Source organism: Gadus morhua, chromosome 12 (assembly GCF_902167405.1).
Source record: "Gadus morhua chromosome 12, gadMor3.0, whole genome shotgun sequence".
In the NCBI taxonomy this organism is placed as follows: domain Eukaryota; kingdom Metazoa; phylum Chordata; class Actinopteri; order Gadiformes; family Gadidae; genus Gadus; species Gadus morhua.
This window is the reverse complement of record NC_044059.1, coordinates 18,476,272-18,496,619: the sequence shown is the minus strand read 5'-3', so window position 1 is coordinate 18,496,619 and position 20,348 is coordinate 18,476,272. Positions and strand designations below refer to the sequence as shown.

The 20,348-nt window shown below is 42.6% G+C and overlaps 1 protein-coding gene and 1 long non-coding RNA gene across 2 annotated transcripts; one reads left to right on the top strand and one right to left on the bottom strand.

The window, feature by feature from the left end:
• Positions 1–491: 491 nt before the first annotated feature.
• On the bottom strand, positions 492–10,293 carry LOC115555012 (uncharacterized). Its single transcript, XM_030371696.1, has 7 exons — positions 10,251–10,293; positions 9,698–9,834; positions 9,074–9,167; positions 8,651–8,980; positions 8,158–8,332; positions 7,297–7,421; positions 492–1,947 (listed from the first exon to the last, which is right to left on the bottom strand). Exons 1-7 carry the CDS (start codon positions 10,260–10,262, stop codon positions 1,633–1,635), a joined length of 1,188 nt encoding a protein of 395 aa, XP_030227556.1. The 5' UTR covers positions 10,263–10,293; the 3' UTR covers positions 492–1,632.
• A 3,219-nt stretch (positions 10,294–13,512) lies between these two features.
• Positions 13,513–16,230, top strand: LOC115555989 (uncharacterized). The gene is made up of 7 exons (XR_003978923.1): positions 13,513–13,847; positions 14,005–14,157; positions 14,300–14,443; positions 14,621–14,857; positions 14,968–15,536; positions 15,653–15,729; positions 15,929–16,230. It is a non-coding gene; the product is annotated as an uncharacterized LOC115555989 (long non-coding RNA).
• Positions 16,231–20,348: the final 4,118 nt, after the last annotated feature.

Genomic DNA, 20,348 nt, shown 5'->3' with positions numbered 1-20,348 from the left:
AATCCAGATTCACATTTGTGGGCCTATTTCTTCGCTCCATGTAACCATAGTCAAATGAATAAATTCTTGAAAGAAGATGACCTTTGTTAATAACAGTATCGGAAAGATGTTGAAAAAGCAACTTAAGCTCAAACTGAGCAACTCCTTCTAAAAGATCATGCATGATGTCAACCGAAACATTATTGACAACGTGAAAATACTTCAAAGTATTGAGGGTTGAATCCCTCTTCAGCCCATACACAGACTTCAGTTGTGGGTCCAAATGCAGAGCCCTGCAATGCCTCTCAAAACTATCACCATCACGAACAACAACTGAGGGGTGGTCCTCACTGTAAACCGTTTGAGCAGTCATTTTGTCTATCATACACAACCTGCAATAGTAAGTGCTACTAAATGACTCATTGTAACCAAGGATTGCGTGTATTCCTAAATTATCTCCTATTATTTGAGAAATGGTTCCATAGACCTTTTCACAGGAGATGGGCGTCTATTCCTTCAATTTCAAGAGTTCTGATGTCACGAATCAAAGGCTCAAGAATTGCATCAAAGCCATACTTCTTCACATCTTGACTGTGAAAGAGACTAACTAGGTGTATATTAAGAATGGCAGAATTAAATTTTGGCGGCAGATTTCTTAAGATAAAGTAAAGGCAGCCTAATTTGTGTATAGAATGTTTTGACCCAAGAGGGTTTGCCGTCTCAAAATCATCATAATACACTTGTATTTGCAGAGCATTTTTATGTTTACTGAATAGTGTGTGTTTTTTGAAGTAACTACCATCTTTGAAATCTTCATAAGTGTGTGGGCTTGATGTGGTACCTGCTATGACCTGTTCACAAATATCAGAGTTACAGAACATGAACTTAAGGGTCTCCAATATAGGTATGTAAACGAAAGTGTCTCTAACTTGAACTTGGTCATACGTTCCCATAGTCTTGTTTCGACGGGTATCAAACCGAACTCCAAGGGTAAGTTCAAGAGGCTCAACAGTTCCCCATTTCTCTCTGAAATATTTTACTCTTTTTGACTCAGAATTCAAAAAAGAGAAAGGGTTTTGGAAATATTCAAAGCTTTGTTCAACCTCCTTTGACCCCGGACAGTTTGATGGTAGAACTGACAAAGCACTGTGTTTCAAATGATCATGCATCTCTGTTGTAAATTCCTCAAGGTCACCAACAATAGCTGAGACCAAATTATTAGAAGCACCACCCCCCTGAAGTTTGGCAATTATGGAAGCACACATACTATTGAGATGTTCAGTGGAAGGAACAGAGCTGCTGTTCTCTGATATATCTCTCGTTGAAACTGGATTATTTACTTCGGGCAAGTCTACCTCCATTTGCTCAGAAATATTCTCACTAGGAGGTGAATTGTGGGATACACTACAGTCTGCACTAGTGTTGTTAACTACATGTGTATTTTCCAAATGTTTCCTAAAACCCGAATGAGTGACAAACTGCTTACGACATGTTTCTTGAGAACACATTAACCCTTGCTTTGAGGTAGGATAGAAACCATGTTTAAATTTCAAATGGGATATCAACGCCTGACTGGTTCCATGCAATTCTTGGCATTTAAAACATTTCATCATCGTTAAGGTTAAGCAAATTCCAATAAAAAAAAAAAAAAACTTAATTCAATAGCTTTGCACGGAATTCTCTAACCCTTGGTGATTCTTTAGTTTTTCCAATGTCAATTTTGTATACAGTAGTCTGGGCAAATGTGTAGAAGTTGTGAAGTGCATGATCATATGCCAAATTGAAAACAAAGTGCAATTTAAAAAGATCATCAAATGCACCCACTGCACTTGCTGCCTCACAAGGAATCAGCTTTTTGTCCAAGACAATGTAGAACTGGTCGATCCGATTTTGGTTTCTTCCAACAGCAAGGAGGTGTGGATGATGGTGATCACGTTTGCTGAGAGCCTCTTCAAAACTGCAACAAGACTGAACACGAAAAACAAAAAGGAAGACCAAAGTTACAAATTCATTATAATCCAGTATAAAGTGAGGTATTCAATAAAACCACTGAGCCAGAACCATTTAGTTAAAGGGCAACTTCACCCATTTCACATAAGCTTTGTATTTTTAGAACCCCCCGCATATTTTTGAATGGTCTAGCATCATTCCCTTATTTTCTGGAGACACTGGAGAGATCCGTATCGATCTCCAACACTTCCTGTTTTAGATGACGCAATATGACGATTTTTGCGTAGAAGAAAACAGGAAGTGTAAGAGGGGAGGATTCTCGTAAGACTACAAACACTAGTCCCACCCCCCTCTAGGGGGTGGGACCCACTGACGCTACAGACCTATTACAGCAGTGCCAGTGGGTGGGACTTCACCAGCAGAAACTAACATACACAGCGTCTGAAGCTAAGATAACAGAGGCTGTTGATAAAACTGAAGTACAATGGCGGAGGGTACTGGATCTGACATAGAAGATGGCACCATGCAAAAGTTCACCATTTCGAAAGAAATACAAACAAGGACTACCGTATTTTCCGCACTATAAGGCACACCGGATTATAAAGCGCACCTTTAATGAATGGCCTATTTTAGAACTGTTTTCATATATAGGGCGCACCGGATTATAAGGCGCATAGAATAGAAGATACTGCAGTCAAACGTTTGGGCGAGTACGGCATCCAACATGCCCGGATCCCTCTCGTCATTATCCGAGTCAGCGTCGCTGTTGCCTGGCAGTTCAGTGATTATTCCTGCCTTCGTGAAAGCTTGGACCACAGTTGAGACTGTTATATCAGCCCAGGCATCCACGATCCATTGGCAGATAGTGGCGTAACTGTACGTCCACACCAGGAGCGACCGCTCACAAAGTTTCGCTGCGAATTTTTCTGTTCGCTTTGGTCGCTCAAGTCGCTCATGACGTACAATTCAATTATGCAGACGCATTTAAAGGAGCCGTATGCGTTTAGTAGGCCCTACAGACAGCCATATCAAATAGTGAACTCTCCCATACACCTTGGCCATATTGCCGAGACGGTTTTGCTTGTTCGATAAAGTGCTTCGACAACAAGTAGGACAGTGATTCCCCCCAATATAAAAAAAATCCTAAAATGTAGGCTAATTACAACCGAGAACAAAAAACCCTGCGTGCTGTAGTAGTTGAAATATGTTTCACTGATCTGGATCTGCAAATCATGATCTGCAGTGATGTTGCTAGGTACGCGTCCTGCGTCCCTGACGCATTAAAATCTGAAAGGACGCACTAAACTCACTATCCATGCGTCCCGGGGACGCATCTCATTTTCCCCATGAAAAACGATACATTGTGAACATTAAACAACTCGTGTTTAATCACAGTAACTGGCCAAAGAAACCTTCTTGTGAGCAGATCGGACAAGCGCTGTTTCAACCCACTGCGCATCTACTTGGCGCAGACGTGATCCCCTGTACAAAGTATCGCGACATGCTAATTTAGCCGCTACCAAAACAAATAGCTCGTCACCGCTGATTTCATTTCAACAATTAAAAATACGAACTTCATAGTAAATAAACCCACGTTTCCACTGCTCGATGCTGTGCTCATTCGTGTCGAATGAGCAAATCAAACAGGATTTTTTTGCAATCCTTCTGATTGAATATATGTACATTTATGACAAAATCGTGAGGACTAGGCTTGTGACACACACACACACACACACACACACAAATGTGGCGCTCGCGCGGTAATAGCTCATTGGCGCCACCTAGTGATCATTATGTGCAAATGCACAGCCTCTCATTAAAATGACTTAGGGGTCATTTGACCCCTCTTGCGGCGCTAGGAGTAAGTAAAAATGGCCCGGCGTTTCTAGTGTTAAACATGAACGGTTGAGTACTCCAGCTCTAACCATATCATACCACCATCAAGGAGTTTAACACTATTAATTTAATTTAAGAAATAGAATAATAATAAAAAAGAAACACATTTTTTAAACTGGGGAATCGACTCGGGACCCATTGAATTTCTCAGGGACCCACCCAACTCGCCACCTGTGGGTCCCGGGGACTCACTACATTGAAAACCTATCAACATCACTGATCTGCACTCATTCGTCGCATTCAAAACAAATAGACATTGGCGCACATGGCTAATTTGCATACGTGCACAGGACTGGTTGGCTCCGCAAGGCAAATAATGGAACATATCTATCTATCGATCTATCTATCTATCTATCAACGCGTGTCTAGTTTTAATGTGATGTATTGTGTGTATGTCCAGTCAGACTTGTTCTGTGTGGTCTTGTAGGCTACTGTCCTGTGTGGGACGAACTACCTAAATGGATTCCCGACGATTTGTGTCGTTTGGTATTAATAAAGACTTGACTATCTATCTATCTAGACTATTTAATTAAAAATTATTCACCTCAGGCTCCGTGAATAGTGGGGAATAGAGGGATAAAAGACAAGAGATATATCCCTTGTCATTTATCCCTCGTCTTGCCGATTAGTTTGTTTATGTGACGATTTCAAAAACTTTTTTGGTTTTGTTTAAAGCATGCTACACGCGATTGGTTGGTTAGATTGGTGGCATGTAGAGCAAATTATAATGATTCCCGCTTAAATACGAACGTTCTAGATGTAGCCTATAAATACTCCCGCTTATCATCACTTGATATCCAAACCACTATGGCGTTTCGATCTCTGAACTGAAAAAGGGTGGGTTCGTACAACACCGGGTACCCAGTTACAGCCGCGATTAATACTTCAGCCGACATTTTGTTCAGTGAGTGAATAAAGGTAGGTAGGAACCAAAGTGCCTGCCGATGTTCCCTGGGATCCACGCAAGCGAAGAGCGTCTACATTCCGATTGGCTGTCAGTGTTTGGTCGCTGAAGCGAATAATAGTCATTTGCATAAAGTTAAAAAGTTTTCAACTTCTTTTTGACGCTGTGGTCGCTCAACTTTGGCCGCTGGTAGCGTTGGTCGCTTTGGTCGCTTTGGTCGCTCTTGCCCATAGAAAGTGAATGACTTCCGGCGATTTGGTCGCTCAATTCGCTTCTGGTGTGGACGGACAGTTCGCCTGGCGCTGTCTTAGTGACTTGGTGACGTGATGTTCGCCTTCTTGGCCCCGTCCACACGAAGCCGATTTTTTGGGTGAAACCGCATAATGCTACGGCCACACCAAACGCGTGTAACGTGCCTAACTTGACGCTTGATCATTGTGTGCAGGGTTTCCCCCAGCACTATCTTGTTAAGGCGGCCGCCTTAACAAGACTAGGGCCCCGCCTTGACTACCAATGTATTGAAAAAAATAAATAATAATAAATTGAAAAAATAAATAAATAAATGGCCTGTGGCTGCGCTGGATTTAGGAGTCCGAGGTAGGAAACCCAAACGCCGCCATGTTTGGGTGCATGATAGAGTTTAGATCGGGTTAGATTAAATAATCTCGGATATAAATAACAATAATCGGGTTAAATAACTTCACATGGTGTGTCTGGTGTGTTTCCAGCATTCGTAGTGTTGATCAGCAGATAGTCTGCCAAGACGTTGAGGTTGCTTAGCAACCGGAGACGCTGTCCATGCAAGTGAATGGAGCGTTCCCTCTTCGTCATAACTATCAAACCAAACATCCTTCACATACAACGAGCGAACATGATGAAAGTATAATGCACATTTCTCGCTAAAAATGTTTACATAAACGCATTTAATGGCGTAACTATGTTACTATTTCCACCCAGAATAAAGAAAGATGTCGGCCGTATGCTTCTGTGCAAGCGTTACTACTCTCTGCCGTGACGTCGGGTCAAGCTCCACGCTGATTTGTTCCATTATGGTGCGGCCACACCAGACGCGTATCTCGCGTAATTTTTACGCGAGATACGCGCGTAAAATGTTGCTTGACCATTTTGTGTCAAAAATGGTCACATACGCGCAATACGCGCCATACGCGCATACGTCACTCGCCTAGATGAGTCCATGTCCATGCAAGTGAACGGAGCGTTCCCTCTTCGTCATAACTATCAAACCAAACATCCTTCACATTCACCGAGCGAACATTACGAAAGTAAAATGCACATTTCTCGCTAAAAATGTTTCCATAAACGCATTTAATGGCGTAACTATGTTACTATTTCCACCCAGAATAAAGAAAGTTGTCGGCCGTGGCTGCGCTGGAGTCCGAGGTAGGAAACCCAAACGCCGCCGTGTTTGGGTGATAGAGTTTAGATCGGGTTAGATTAAATAATCTCGGATATAAATAACAATAATCGGGTTAAATAACTTCACATGGTGTGTCTGGTGTGTTTCCCAGCAGATATATAGTCCGCCAAGACGTTGAGGTTGCTTAGTAACCAGAGACTCTGTCCATGCAAGTGAACGGAGCGTTCCCTCTTCGTCATAACTATCAAACCAAACATCCTTCACATTCACCGAGCGAACATTATGAAAGTAAAATGCACATTTCTCGCTAGAAATGTTTCCATAAAAGCATTTAATGGCGTAACTATGTTACTATTGCCACACAGAATAAAGAAAGATGTCGGCCGTATGCTTCTGTCCAAGCTCACTACTCTCTGCCAGTGACGTCGGGTCAAGCTCAACGCTGATTGGGCAACGCGGCTAATCGTCAGAGTCTGACGATTAGCCGCGTTGAATCAGATTAGCCGCTTTTTACGCGAAGTACGCGAGATACGCGTCTGACGGTCAGACGCGTATCTCGCGTACTTCGCGTAGAAAGTTCAATTTTTTGAACTCTTGAAATGTACGCGATATACGCGCGTATAGCGCGTATTGCGCGTATATACGCGCCACATACGCGCTATACGCGCGTACAATGTTGCTTATACGCGTGAAACGCGTAATATGCGCGTAAACCAATGGTTCCCTATGGAAAAAATGGCGATTTTATACGCATAGTACGCGAGATACGCGTCTGGTGTGGCCGCACCTTTAGTAGATGGAACAAGGAGGTGTCCGATAGGCGGAGATGATCAGCGGGAGTGGCCGCCAGCGAAGCTGTGCATGGTGGGAGTTGTTGTCTTCAATCCACAAGCGCCAAAAAGTCACTTTCTGCCTTTTCTCGGTCAAGACGGCACCAAATTAGAATTTTATTTTATTATTCGACTACATATAGGACCCAATTTCAATACATATTCATGCCTCCACCGGTGAAATGCTCCTTTAAACACAGCTAAAACAGCACCTGCTTTCCTAAAATTCAAGACAAAATATCAACAGTTTGTGCCAAATAGAAAAGGAAATGATTGATGATTAATGCAGTTATTTTAAAATAAACAAACTTATCATTGTTAAAATGTAGTGCTAATGTTATGGTTAGTCAAGGTTTTACCTTGTGATAAACAATGAGCCTTTCAGATGCAGCATCTGCACTGATCTTCACAGCCTTCTTGCCGACAGGTTGTGGTGGGAGGAGGTGTATTAAGAGCAGTAGAGTAGCTATATCCGTGTCCCATTCTAAGGAGAAAGATAATTAAGTCTGTTGTCTTCAACAATTAACCCAACAAACTTTAGACATTGTGTAAATCATCTATGGCCCGAGAGCGGTATCGCAGGGTGAGGGCCATGAGAGGGTGCCACAGACAGACATTTTGTCCTTTATAGATAGAAGATAGATACTTCAAATTTGATTCCACATCTCAGAAAAGTTAGGACCAGGGTAACAAAGAGCAACACAAGCTGAATAATGCTTAAGTCAAGACAAGTAAATACATTTCACAGATTTGAAAGGTCAACTGGCTACCTAATTGTGTATGAACTCAGGACAACAGAAGGGCTGGTGTGCATTTGTGACATTAGCATGGGCACCTTAAACATCTGGGTTGGGCAGCTTTTGGGCTGAAAGGATATTATTTTCTATACACAATTACCTTGCTGGTTAACCCAATTGGTTGTTTACCCAACTTGTTTTGCCCTTGATTTCCCCTGTCCCATCTTTTCTGAGATGTGTTGCTCCCATGAATTTGAAATGAATGCATATAATGATATATCCCCCAAAAGAATGAAACTGTTCTTTTTCAATAACTTAAATATTGTCTTTGTACTATTACACATTAACTGTGTGGCTTGTATGTTCTAAATCTCATTTAATTTTGTTTTTATTTACGATTTGCTCAATGTCCCAACTTTTTTTCAATTGCTGTTGTACAGTTTTGTTTGAAACTACAATGAAATATACTGTAAATCTGCTTACCAGCGCTTGGTTCAGCGTCTTGGTTCTCTGCAGACATCAGAAGGTGGCGTACAGTGTGAGTCTGAGTCAAGCATCTTGCTTCTTCAATGATTTTGCATTTGAAGGTGGAGTCCCACTTCTCTAATAACTTGGAGGAGGTTTCCGCTCCAAACAGGAGTGTGAAATCTTGATTTATCTGAGGGGAATCAAACGAATAATTTCAGTCATGAGGTAATTAGCGTCTGTGTGTCCGTCTGTCACCTGTGTCTGTGGCTCGCATATCGCGCTGTTTGTCCGATCGACCTACAATTTTGGATATGGGTTGAGTATGGCACAATGGTGTGCATCCTTGATTTTGAAGTTTTTTGGATGGTAATGGTAATTTTACTTTTCGCTGCATTTTCACGCTACAGCAAGCACACGCTACAGGCAAGCATACGCTACGGGCAACCACTAGTGTATCCAAAAGCAAAAGAAAAACATATTATGTGCACATATTAGCAGATACACGTACCAATCCCTTCACATCCAAAAATCTTGGATACATTTTTAGGACTTCAGTGGTCATCTCTGGATTATGGACAAGCTGATGACGATGCTGAAACGTCTCCCTCATCTTGCTGCGGATCACTGAATCATCACTGGAATGTAGAAGTAACAATATGGCTTCTCTGACTGCATCACCATCTGCCTGTTGCTCTGCTGTGAAACTCCTCTTCAGGCTGGGTCCTCCCTGCAAGGCTCCTTGAGGGCTGTTCTCCGACCTTTTTGTAACTTTTCTCTGCACAGTTTTTAGGCACCATGCCAGATAGCCAGTTCCACTTGCACCATCATAGAAGTGTTCCTGTAAAATCATATAGATCAGATCTATGTCTATCAAAATCAATTGTTAATCATACCTCTGATCATTATACTAGATGAAAAAGAGAAATCTTACATAGCCTTTGGTGGAGAAAGGATCCCTGAGATTTGGAAACAGGGTCACAATGCCAAGTCCGTATTTTTCTCTTTGCATTCGAACTGGGATTCTGCTATGGGGAGTTGGAAAATGCATACAGACAAACATTAGTAACAAAATAGAAGAGCATTTACACAGCCTGAATGCACAGCCTTTACAAAGCGTGACCACGTTATACATAGGAATGTTCAACCATAAAATCTTGTTGAAAATTTTAACTCATAATCTCAACAATATTACTTCCGCCATATTGAGCGAGGGCCTAACAGACTATTTTCATTTAAGGAGAACATTCACCCAAATCCATTCACTTAATTTCGTAACTCATGACGTAACAAATCTCATCCAGTATCATCTCATTCAACCAGGCCTAGCTGTTGTAGTTATAGGCTACAAACTAGAGGACCCTACAATGTACCCACCTCCTCTGAACCAACTTTTTTTTTTTTAAGGCTTGGCCATGTTGAACATAAATTTTAATGTTAACATTGGACATTTTGGGATGCATGACCCGTTCTAGACCCATGAATAGAAACATGTAATGTTTTGGCCTAGTTTAGTCTAGTTTTTGGCCTATTATGCTTTATTCAAAGAAAAACATACCCATGTTTTTCAACCATGTGGCTGACAAGGATATTCACAAGATGTCTTCTTGTGTTGTGTGTCAAGGTCTTGGATCTTCTATACTCCTCTATTACATCTTCTCCGCCAGCATTTTTCTCCAGAGCCTCCTGGACTATCTATAATTGAAAGTTAAACAAGCAAAATGATGAGCATGTAAACACAGAACACAATACAACTTCTTCATACAGACTCACATCGAACCAGCATACTGAGAGGGTCAAATTATAAGATGTTCACTGATGTATATATGACAGTACCATGTACTACAAACTGTGCAGTGGTCCGTTTACCAAAAGCATAGTTGCTAACTACCATGCATCTTCCATAATTACATCACTACCAAATGTGAGTCTGTATGAAACGTATACCGTATGAGTGTTTGTGCATGCACAACTCAAATCTATGGACTCACTTTGGGCAGTGACGCTACAAAGGAAGTTGCTATCATAGTAAGCAACTATGCTTTTAGAAAAGACCCCAGACTGGACAGTTGAAGATTTAGATTAGTAATGAGGGCAATTTTAAATCCCACCTTTTTGGCCATTTCTGCAGCATCATCTGCGGCAAAAGTGTGGGCGCCCTCTGCAACACTGCACTGATGTGCCTGGCTCAAAGATGACATTTCTACATCAAGCGACTGAGCATCTCTTGAAGAGTTTGGTGTAGAAGAACCTGTTGGTGTAAATTCTGAAGAAAACAATTCCTATTTAATTTTCAATTATATATGGATGCAGAAATATATCTCAGTTCATCACACAGACTACCCTTATATTCTCCAACACTTGTGACAAATAACAGGCAACCTGGCAGAAGGTTCCCAGGCTTTCATATCATGCAGAAAAAAAAAGCAGGAACTTTTGTACAACGTAGTACAGAACGATACCTAACGACACTACACGGTTCTTCACGGCACACAGAATAGGGCCACATCTACCATCTTAGCACAGCCTAGGATAGACTTGGAAACACTTAATAACCCTTAAAGTACCTTCAAAATCTTTGGCCAACAGACATATGTTTGGGTTGGCTTCAAGGATGTCATGGATTACTTCTTCATCCACCACAGTATCAGAGTCATCAAGGAACAGCAACTCAATTGATAGAGGGATCCCAAATTCGTTCTTGACTGAAAAAGACACGATGACATTTGATCCCCATCAACTCATAATTGTGAACATTAAGAGAGGTGCATAAACCTAAAAGCAGAAGTGTGCGAGCAACAGGAGCTCTCCTTACAACAGTATTCTTATATCACACAATAGCATACTTAAGCTTTTGGCTGGATACCAGTGCAATGCACAAAATGGGCTATTGTTTGCACTTAATGTCCCTCGTATATGCCCCTACAATACCGCTCTCGACTACAAGCTCTACAAGGTCACATAAAGGCTCACCTTCTTCAATGAAACTTCCATATGAAAATCCAGGCTGTAGTTTTAGGTACTTTCTAAGTCCATGGTATTCCACTTTGAGGAGCATTATGCATAACCTGTTGATAAATCAAACCAAATCTAGGATTTCATTGGTGCAGGAGACAACATTACTTGCAATACTGTTCATTATTCAATAAGACACTAATTGAGCAAACTAATAGTTTGCAATTTACTTAAAGGTTGGGTACGGAATTCGCTTTTTTTTTTTTTTTTGTCAATCATCTGTGGAAGGGTTAGGGCTCGAAAAACTCCAGCCAATCATTTGGATTGCCACCTCGTTGCATTGGACAGTAAGTACGTCAATCAAACGGTCGTACTGCACTCCCCCTCCCCGCGCGCGACCCCTTCGTGCAGTACTCGTGACCCAGAGCTCGTGACCCAGAGCAAGCTCCTGTTTGTTGTTATCCTGCGGTAGCTACTGGAACTAGTTAATCCACATTTGGACCTAGCAGTAGAAGACAATTTCCATGGCAGACAAGACGCCACCATCCCCACCACCACCACCAGCAAAGAGAAGGAAAACTCTTTTTCAGAGAGTAATTGATAATAAAAATGCTGAAAGAGAAAAACTGAAATCAAGAATAATCCTAGGCGCTGCTTTCGAACGTTGGCGGCAATTGAAGGACGAGAAGGGTCTAAAAACCGATGCCTGTGTGGCGGTTGACCTAGTTTCAAAGTTTATACCGTTTATACTCGGTAATACCGGTGTTGAGACGAGTATATTACTCGGTGTGAAAATGTCCACACCGCGGCAACCCTAGTGAAAACCAGGACTTCAATACAATTATATGAAACAAACATACATTTTCTAAAAATAGTAATGATTTATGTGACCGTTTAATGTTTATAACATCTGGTGCAACCATAGCCGCGAGAACGTATTCTCAGCAGGGGGTGCTGGAAAAAAAAACCCGGCCTGCACTAGACTCGCAACTCGTCACATTGATAAAAAGATATATAGCAGCGCAGCTCAATTACACCAGTGCATGCGCGCACAGTTGAAAATCGATCGTTGTGTTCACTTCCTTCACACCATGGTTCACATCCAGCTGCTCACAGAACAAGTTTAGCGCACCACCGCTACCCTCACACTTTTTCATATAACCTTTTTTCAGCACTAGGTCATATGAGCATTAAATAAATGCTGCGTCTCAACATGCCTTGGACAGCAGCGAGGATGACTCGCTTTGCCACGGGCCGAAACAGTTCTGAGCGACCACAGCCAGAGCGAACACAGCGGGGCAGAGGAGTGTCAGGAAGTCTTTGGTGTACACATCAGTACGGCCTATTTGCACTACTGTTTAGTGGCAATGCAGTGTTTTATTCTATGCCTTTTTATTTTCGTATATTATTTCAATTAATACAATTTATTTATTCATGAAATCAAGATCTGGTCTTCAAATCTTTTTTCCAAATATAGGTCGTCTTACAATGGGCAGAGTGGTAGATATAACAGAGTGGCGACACTTCCATTGGACTCCGTTGTAGCGCCTACTTCCGGGGTATGGAGCCTCGAATAGTTCCAAACAACCATTTTACGGCGTAGGAGACCGTTCATTTCCATTGCTGGCCGCCGAGTAACTTCTGAGGTAAATTGATTAAATAGCTACCTCTTTTGAATTATCAACTGTCTATATTGTATCAGAGGCCCTTTATGATGCATATACTGATATTTATTTGTATATGTACAGCGTAATTATATATATATTTGTCTTGGTAGTCGACCGATTGCCGGCTAGTTTGTTAGCTTGATTTCACCATCTGTGAAGGTATCTCCAGGGGTAAATTGATTAAATAACTACCTCTTTTGAATTGTCAACGGTCTATATTGTATTAGGACCTTCTTGATGCATATACTGATATTTATTTGTATATGCACAGCGTAATTATATATATATTTGTCTTGGTAGTCGACCGATTGCCGGCTAGTTTGTTAGCTTGATTTCACCATCTATGAAGGTATCTCCAGGGGTAAATTGATTAAATAGCTACCTCTTTTGAAATTTCAGCTGTCTGTATTGTATCAGGACCTTTATGAGGAATATACTGATATTTATTTGTGTATGCACAGCGTAATTATATATATTTTTATCTTGGTGGGCGATCGATTGCCTGCTAGTTTGTTAGCTCGACTTCGCCGTGTGATGGTACCTACACCAACAATTACAAAGTTCAGTAGTGAATCTAACTTTTAGTTAGTTAGTTAGTTATTTATGTTGGATTGCTAGGATAATTTAGGTTGATTTAAGGACGGGTTCTATGATGCGATAGCTAGTAGAAATAACTGTTTGTTTAATTATATTGATTATTTTTTGTTTTGTAAGAGCCCTCTGCTCTCCTCATTATTTTTTGCTTTTTAGTTGCCTTATTAGGTGAAAAACTCATTATTCCACCAAAGAAAATCAAGTCATTGTGAGATTTTACATGTTTAATACACAGAAATTAGTCTGACTGCTGATCCTGTTGGTGGATGCTGTTGGTGGCTGCTGGTGGTGGCGGCTGATGACGTTTGCTGATGGTGGTGGCTGGTGCTGGCGTTGGCTGCTGGTGGTGGCTGCTGGTAGATGCTGCTTGTTGTGACTGCTGGAATAAGAGGAGGCTGGGGGCTGCGGACGGTGGGCCAGGAATGGAGAGGCCAAATACATCCATGGCAAGCAGTAAGCCAGTTGGCAGTGGCCTAGATGTTATGACCTCAGGTGAGGAAGTCTGCTTTGTTGAAATTGCCTTCTTAGTCTGACTCTTGCTTCCAAGGTACCCCTTATTATGCTTGTTTACCTTCCTCTCAGCCCTGATGCAGTTTGACTGAATCCTTAACCTCAGCCTGATATATATTGACAAGATTTTTTTTTTCAGCTCATGGCATGAGGGAAGGTTGCTGTCCAGACCCATGGCCTCTCTTTCCAGCTGTGCCACTACATTGGAGGACTGCATGAGGGAATCACTCGTCTGAGAACGGAACAGCTGCTCCACGTTCTGCAGGAGAGTGAACACCTCATCGGATGGACGGTATAATGCTCCCCTTTTAAATTCTTTTAATTCAAGTAATACAGCTCTCTCACTTGCGGTGTTGGTGACTTTTTCCACCAGTGCACACTTGCATTCCTCACAGTGAGAAGCCGATAACCCTCTTCACTATGTATCCTGCCAGGTGGTAGAGGACACAGGACTCGGTCTTTGTCATGTCAGGTGGTGATGGGTCTACCAGCTGCTCCACTCTCACAACCTCAGAAGCACTGCAGCTGCTTTTCTGGGTGTCCAGGAAGTCCGCCAAGTGGTCTGATGCATCATCCAGGTAACTGCCAGTATGTGTTGTGGAGAGGAACTGCCCTACAGTGACAGCCCGTAGTGCATAGTGGAACTCCACAGGTGTCGGGACAGAGTTCCTCTGACGTATGCAAGAAAACGTATTTTCTAGGCAGTCCTGTGTGAACCGGCTTGTGAGAACAAATTTGTGCCCTTGTCTCAACAGATCTTGCTGGACCTCCAGAATTGTTGTTGTGGCCATCACCAGTCCAGTCTGGACTGGTTTCCAGCTGCCCTGGGGACCGATCTTCAGGCCCCGAAAAAGATGGATCGAGTCGCGGAGGAAGCTGATGGCCTTTTCATACTCTTCCATCTTGAAATGACTGAGGGCACAAACAACATTGCGGGATGACATGAGGTCAAACCAGTGGTCCATCTTCTCCAAAAACCATGACGTTTTAAGGTAGGACTCTGGTCTGCGCTCCTCCTCCACCATGTACCTCAGGGCTGCACTTGTTGACTTGCTGAATACGTGCATTGCTGAACTCACCTTCATCTTTTCGAAATGGCTAGGCTCCAGGACACCTCTGGACAGATTGGGTGCAAGCTTAAGTGCCATGCCCTCCTGGAAGGACACCAGATCCTTTAAGGGGGCAACAGAGACTTCACTCGATGCCAGCTGCTCCTTTTCCACCACATCCTGTGGTATGGTGATGATGTGACCACGGACAATGGCACTCTTCAAGTTCTTGACGAGATAAGGAACGTCAGGCATGAAATGGAGGCGCTGGCTTGGCTCAACAGGATGCTGGATCCATGGCTTGTCATAGGTCACCCCAAAGGACTTCCACATTGCTCTATTGGGGCTCCCCATGTCTGTGGTGATGTTCAGTACATGAAGCCCTACAGATGCCGCTGCTTCAACAATGTTGATTATGATGGGCCGGTAAACTGCTCCATTGGTGGAATTGCCACTATAGTGGTAAGCCACAACTTGTTTCCACCGGGTTGTAGCTCCAGCCAGCATAAACACCAGTGCATGTGTCGCTTGTCCTTTGTGCTCAGGCAGTGTGACATTGCCAAATAGCCTCCCCGTTCCCAAATGGAGCTCCACGCCTGGAGTAATGGACATCTCATCTAAGGTGAGCACACACTCTCTCTCCATTTCCGTCATACCACCTGCCTTCAGCCTCAGCATCTCTAACACTTCGCCCAAAACTCCTGGCTCCAGTTTTACATGCTGCATCCTCCTTTGCAGCGTCCGGATGTTGGGCAGCGGAATATGCATTCGCTGGAGGGTTTTGTAACCAGTGGTGCCAGCAGTAAATTTAACCTGTATGGCTTTTTTAATTGTCTCCTTTCCCCACCGTATTTGTCTATTTTTCTGTCCAAGGGCTCTAATTTGGTCCGAATTAAACACACGTTTTAAATTCTTGTTGACTGAATAGTTTTTCTTTCTTAGTGCCAAATTGATTCTTTTTTGTTTTACAAGAGCCCTCTCTGCTCGCCTTCTCAATAATTTTTCCTTTTCTAGTTGCCTTATTAGGTCCTCCACAGTCGCCCCATCAGTCCCTGGCGGTCTGGTCCCTGGCGGTCTGGTCCCTGGCGGTCTGGTCCCTGGAGCAGCTGGCCCTGGAGCAGATGGTCCTGGCAAAGTTATAACTTCACTGTTGACCCCTGACTGACTGGCCCTCGGCACACACATCCCTGGATCACCTGCCCCTGGATCACCTGCCACTGAATCACCTGCCACTGGCAATGTGGCCTCTTGATTTCTCTCTCTGTCTCCTGGCATGTCCCTTTCGATGCTCTTAAAATCCACCTCAATTTCTCCCTCAATCTCTGTAAAAATTACAAGGTAATGTTGCTGTTATATGTATTTTGCCTTTGCATTTGCAACTACTGTCATCTCCAATGTAGGAAATGAATTGAAGCGAAACATTTCTGTAATGTGAATTAAATCATCTGCCACAATCAGAAACCAATAAAATGTATTAATGGATCTACCGGCAAATAGTGTCTTATCTACATTGTGTGCAAATCCTCAGAGAATCCCTGCCTTCTGGTTGTGTTCTAAACTGAATGTACAAATATGAATTGGGTAATCTCATTCGGAGTGTAGTCTATCCTTGAATTACATGAAATGGGGAATATTGTTAGCTGCATGGATCATACCGAAGTTTAATTTGGTGCAATATGTGTGGTCCGTTGCACTTATATCCGGAGGCACCCTCACAGAAGGGGGTTTCCTCCTCTTCGGTTTAGGGCGATGGATGAAAATTGTTGGGACGGCATCGGGCCTCAACTTCAACATCCCAACTACTTTTGTGGCTTTGAATTGGTCATTTTCAAAGTGTACCTGTAGGTAGGCTTGTAAGATCAGTTTCCATTGCGCTTCAAATATCATTGGAAATTTGGAAAGTCATAATTCTCTACACTTACAATTATTATGCCCTTTCAAATCCTAGCAAGTGATCTGAACATTACTTACGTTACATAGTTTGACTGTTGCTGACTGTCAGTAAGTTTTGACGGCTGACCATTGCCATCCATTTTTTCCTGCGCTCTTGGTCCTTGGGGAAGCCGTACATGTGGTAACCCTTCTCGGACCGATTGGAGCATCCACATGCTGCACAGCCAACCATGGTATGACCATTTATCTTTAAAATGTTAGTTGTAACCAATGAATCATGACACCATTGAAGATCACTCACACTAATTGTTTAATAAGAAAAATACAATTTCATTCATCCAAGCGTAATGAGTTGTTATTCTTTAATATATTTGATACTTTGTGTGGCTTATATCTTTGAATGATCATGGTAGAACATCTTGAATACTTTGATTTAAAAACAGGTGTAAGGTAAAAGTTAAGGTTAGGCCAGTATGCTAACACAAACGTGAAGCTTTCCCCCAAAAACTTAAAAACGTATCTAATAGCTTTCAGTTGTCCCCCTACAACTCTAAAACTGACATTTACAAATATGCAATAATGCAACAATGCAGTAAAAAAATAATAACTGTCAGACAAATACTTGTATGTGTTTTTTTCATTCATATTTACCATTCAATATTGAAATCTCTGCTGTCGTCCCATAGAATTACATTGAAAGCGCGGCGTGTTTGGAACTATTGAGGCTTACATGAACCACGTGACAACCACGCGACCACCCTGTCGGCGAGATCATAGCGTGTCGCAACTCTCTCTCTCTATAGCTCTGACAATGGGGTTTGTGTTTATATTCGGACCAATACGGTACAGCGGGCGCTCACATGACGTTAAGCATTTCCTGGTGCATAATGTGACGCTTCAGAACCTAAAATCCCGTTTCTCCCCGTTGACACGACAACACATAACCGGCGTTTTCAGAAATCTCCACTTTGGCCGGAGTTTTTAGAAATGATCGTTTTCTGTGATAAGACAGGGCCTCGGACAGGGGGTGTTGCAGCACCCCCAGCACCCCTACTTCCCGCGGTACTGGGTGCAACTTACAGCTGAATGTAGTGCCATGTTGTTAAACGAAAACCTACGCTAGCCTGGCTCGCTCTCGCGCATCTCTGTTGCGCTCGTGCATGATTGCGCGTCCAGGTACTTGGAATGGGTGGAGTCAGAGTCAGCGTTGAAGGAGAAGGGGTAGGACCATTTGAGTTGTGTATTTTCAAAATCTGCTGGCGTTTCGCAAATCGCGTACCCAACCTTTAAAACATGGTCAAACATTAATTCAACATGCTTATCATTAACTAATGCATACACAGAGTTTAGAGAAAATAACATCTACTACCAACCGTCTCCTCGCTGGTCTTAAAAGTTGCTAACTTAACAGCTAAGGCACATGGTTACTAAAGCCAAGGAAATGTGGCGGCACGGTCAACTAGCCTAGCTTTTTTGCTGAAAGTTCGTCCAGCAAAAGCAAATTATGCTACCGTTAGCCTCGCTGGTAAAACGATTGTTCAATTCATAACTACCATTTACGTAAAGTTCACACCAATCCCAGACGAAGTTCTACCACTAACACTAGCCACCACTTATGCTAGCAATGTCTAACCTTAGCTTCATGGCAGCTAGAACCATAGACATATAGAATTATGTCTATGGCTAGAACTAGCTAGCCAGTCATTGAGTTAGGTGAAATTCAATGTGGTAAAAAAAGAAGTTATTATACCAAATTCAAGAAGGTTTAAGATGTTGCTGACTCGTAGTTTATATGTAAAGCGGTTTTCTACATTTAAATTCATAAATCTGATCATACCGAATAATTTACAATATCAGATAGCCGTCGAAGTCTATACCGTTAGTGACGTTAGCGACCTAGAAGCTAGCGCTAGCTAGTTAGCTAGCTACAGAGTTTGACGGCTAACAACTCGAATATATGTCTAAGTGGGTAAAATACGTTACAATGACAACACACAAAATGATATCAAACGATACTAATTGTGTTGGGTGGTTTATATTCTAGCCTTCAACAAATTAATTTTACCTTCAAACTTGCGCTGCCAGCCTTCAACAATGGCGTCCGTCTCTCGGCGTCAACGGTCCTCTTCTTCACCACACATGCAGAAACCGGATGAGGTGATTACTCCGCCCAAGCGTTTTAATATTTACACCCACATAGAACGCTAGGCTGAACGTTTAAATTGCACTATGGGTGAATGTTTTTGGTCAAACAACTCTAAACTGTACACTAATCAACACTAATCAACTCTGAAAATTCTAACACCAAATAATTAACACTGGCCATTTTACTGTGCAGGGTGTGTAGGAAATCCAGCCATGGAGAGCAATTATGCCTGTTATGCATGCCTTCATGCCTGCGTCCAATAAATAAACTACCAAGGCTGGGCAAGTTGACGCCTAATTAAGCGTTAACGCAATCTTGTTAGTTTTTTTACAAATGGACCCATTAAAGCGCGTTATTTTTTATTTTATTTTTTAGGCCTACTTTGATTGTGAAAAGGTTTTGCCCACAGAATGTCAACATTCTTTTTTGTTTTTAATTCTGCTTACTGTAGGCTACATTCAATTGCAGTAAGTGACAGCCTGTTTACAATTCCCAAATCTGTGGCGCTACTTATTTGAATTTACCTCCACTTGTAGTTACTGTTGGTTTACAATTGCAGTAGCCTAAGGGACAGCCTGTTTACAATTCCCAAATCTGTGGTGTTCCGTAAATGTCATATTCAAACCACACTGGGCGAGTCAATAAAACTCCCTTAAGATCACTTGGCCAAGTTATTGATAAGTACATTTGGTATAAATGATAATATGTCATTCAATTTGATATCTCATTCAACTTAATTTTGAGTGAATAAAAGTGTGATTAATCGCGAGTTGTCTCACCAAACAATGCGATTAAAACTTGTAATCTTTGTCCAGCCGTAATGAATAGGCTACATTATTGATGGAGATGGTTTCCCCTATTTTTGTCCTTTAATCGTATTCCTTTGCAAAGATTGCCAATGAATGGTCTAACAAATACCTTCATGAATAACGTGTGTGTGTTATAGTTGTGTTGTGACACTAAAATCAACGTAGCAGACTAGTAGACGACTACTGCCGTACAGCCTGGTGTGAGGTTTGTCCCATTTCGCTTTCCGTACATCCAGCTGTTTTCGATTTGCGTTTCTTTCTCAAGTAAGTACGGTAACATAGCAACTACGCACGGCTCATCAGTAAATCAGCGTAAGAGGGAACAGGAACTGGGGGGGAACCAAATCGGGTGCTACGCCGGCCGCCGTCGAAGCCATCCGGCCGCAGTCCGGCAGCTCGGGCGGTTTACTCCGGGAGCTGAACTGGTGCCGAAGCTAGGTGGCAGCTCCAGCGGACTAGCGGCTCCGGCGGACGAGCAGCTCCGGCTGGGGTAGCTCGGCGGCAGTCTGGCAGCTCAGCTCCGGGAGTAAAATCCCTTCCTACTCCATGTGTCTCCTCTTCCCGACTTCCCTTCGGCGGTGTCATG

Bases quoted from the DNA above. Each gene is read 5' to 3' on its own strand.
- LOC115555012 (XM_030371696.1), bottom strand. The intron at 9,168-9,697 runs GTATGTTTTTCT...AACTCCCCATAG, and splicing joins CACATGGTTGAAAAACATGG to CAGAATCCCAGTTCGAATGC. The intron at 8,981-9,073 runs GTAAGATTTCTC...ATGATTTTACAG, and splicing joins CTTTCTCCACCAAAGGCTAT to GAACACTTCTATGATGGTGC.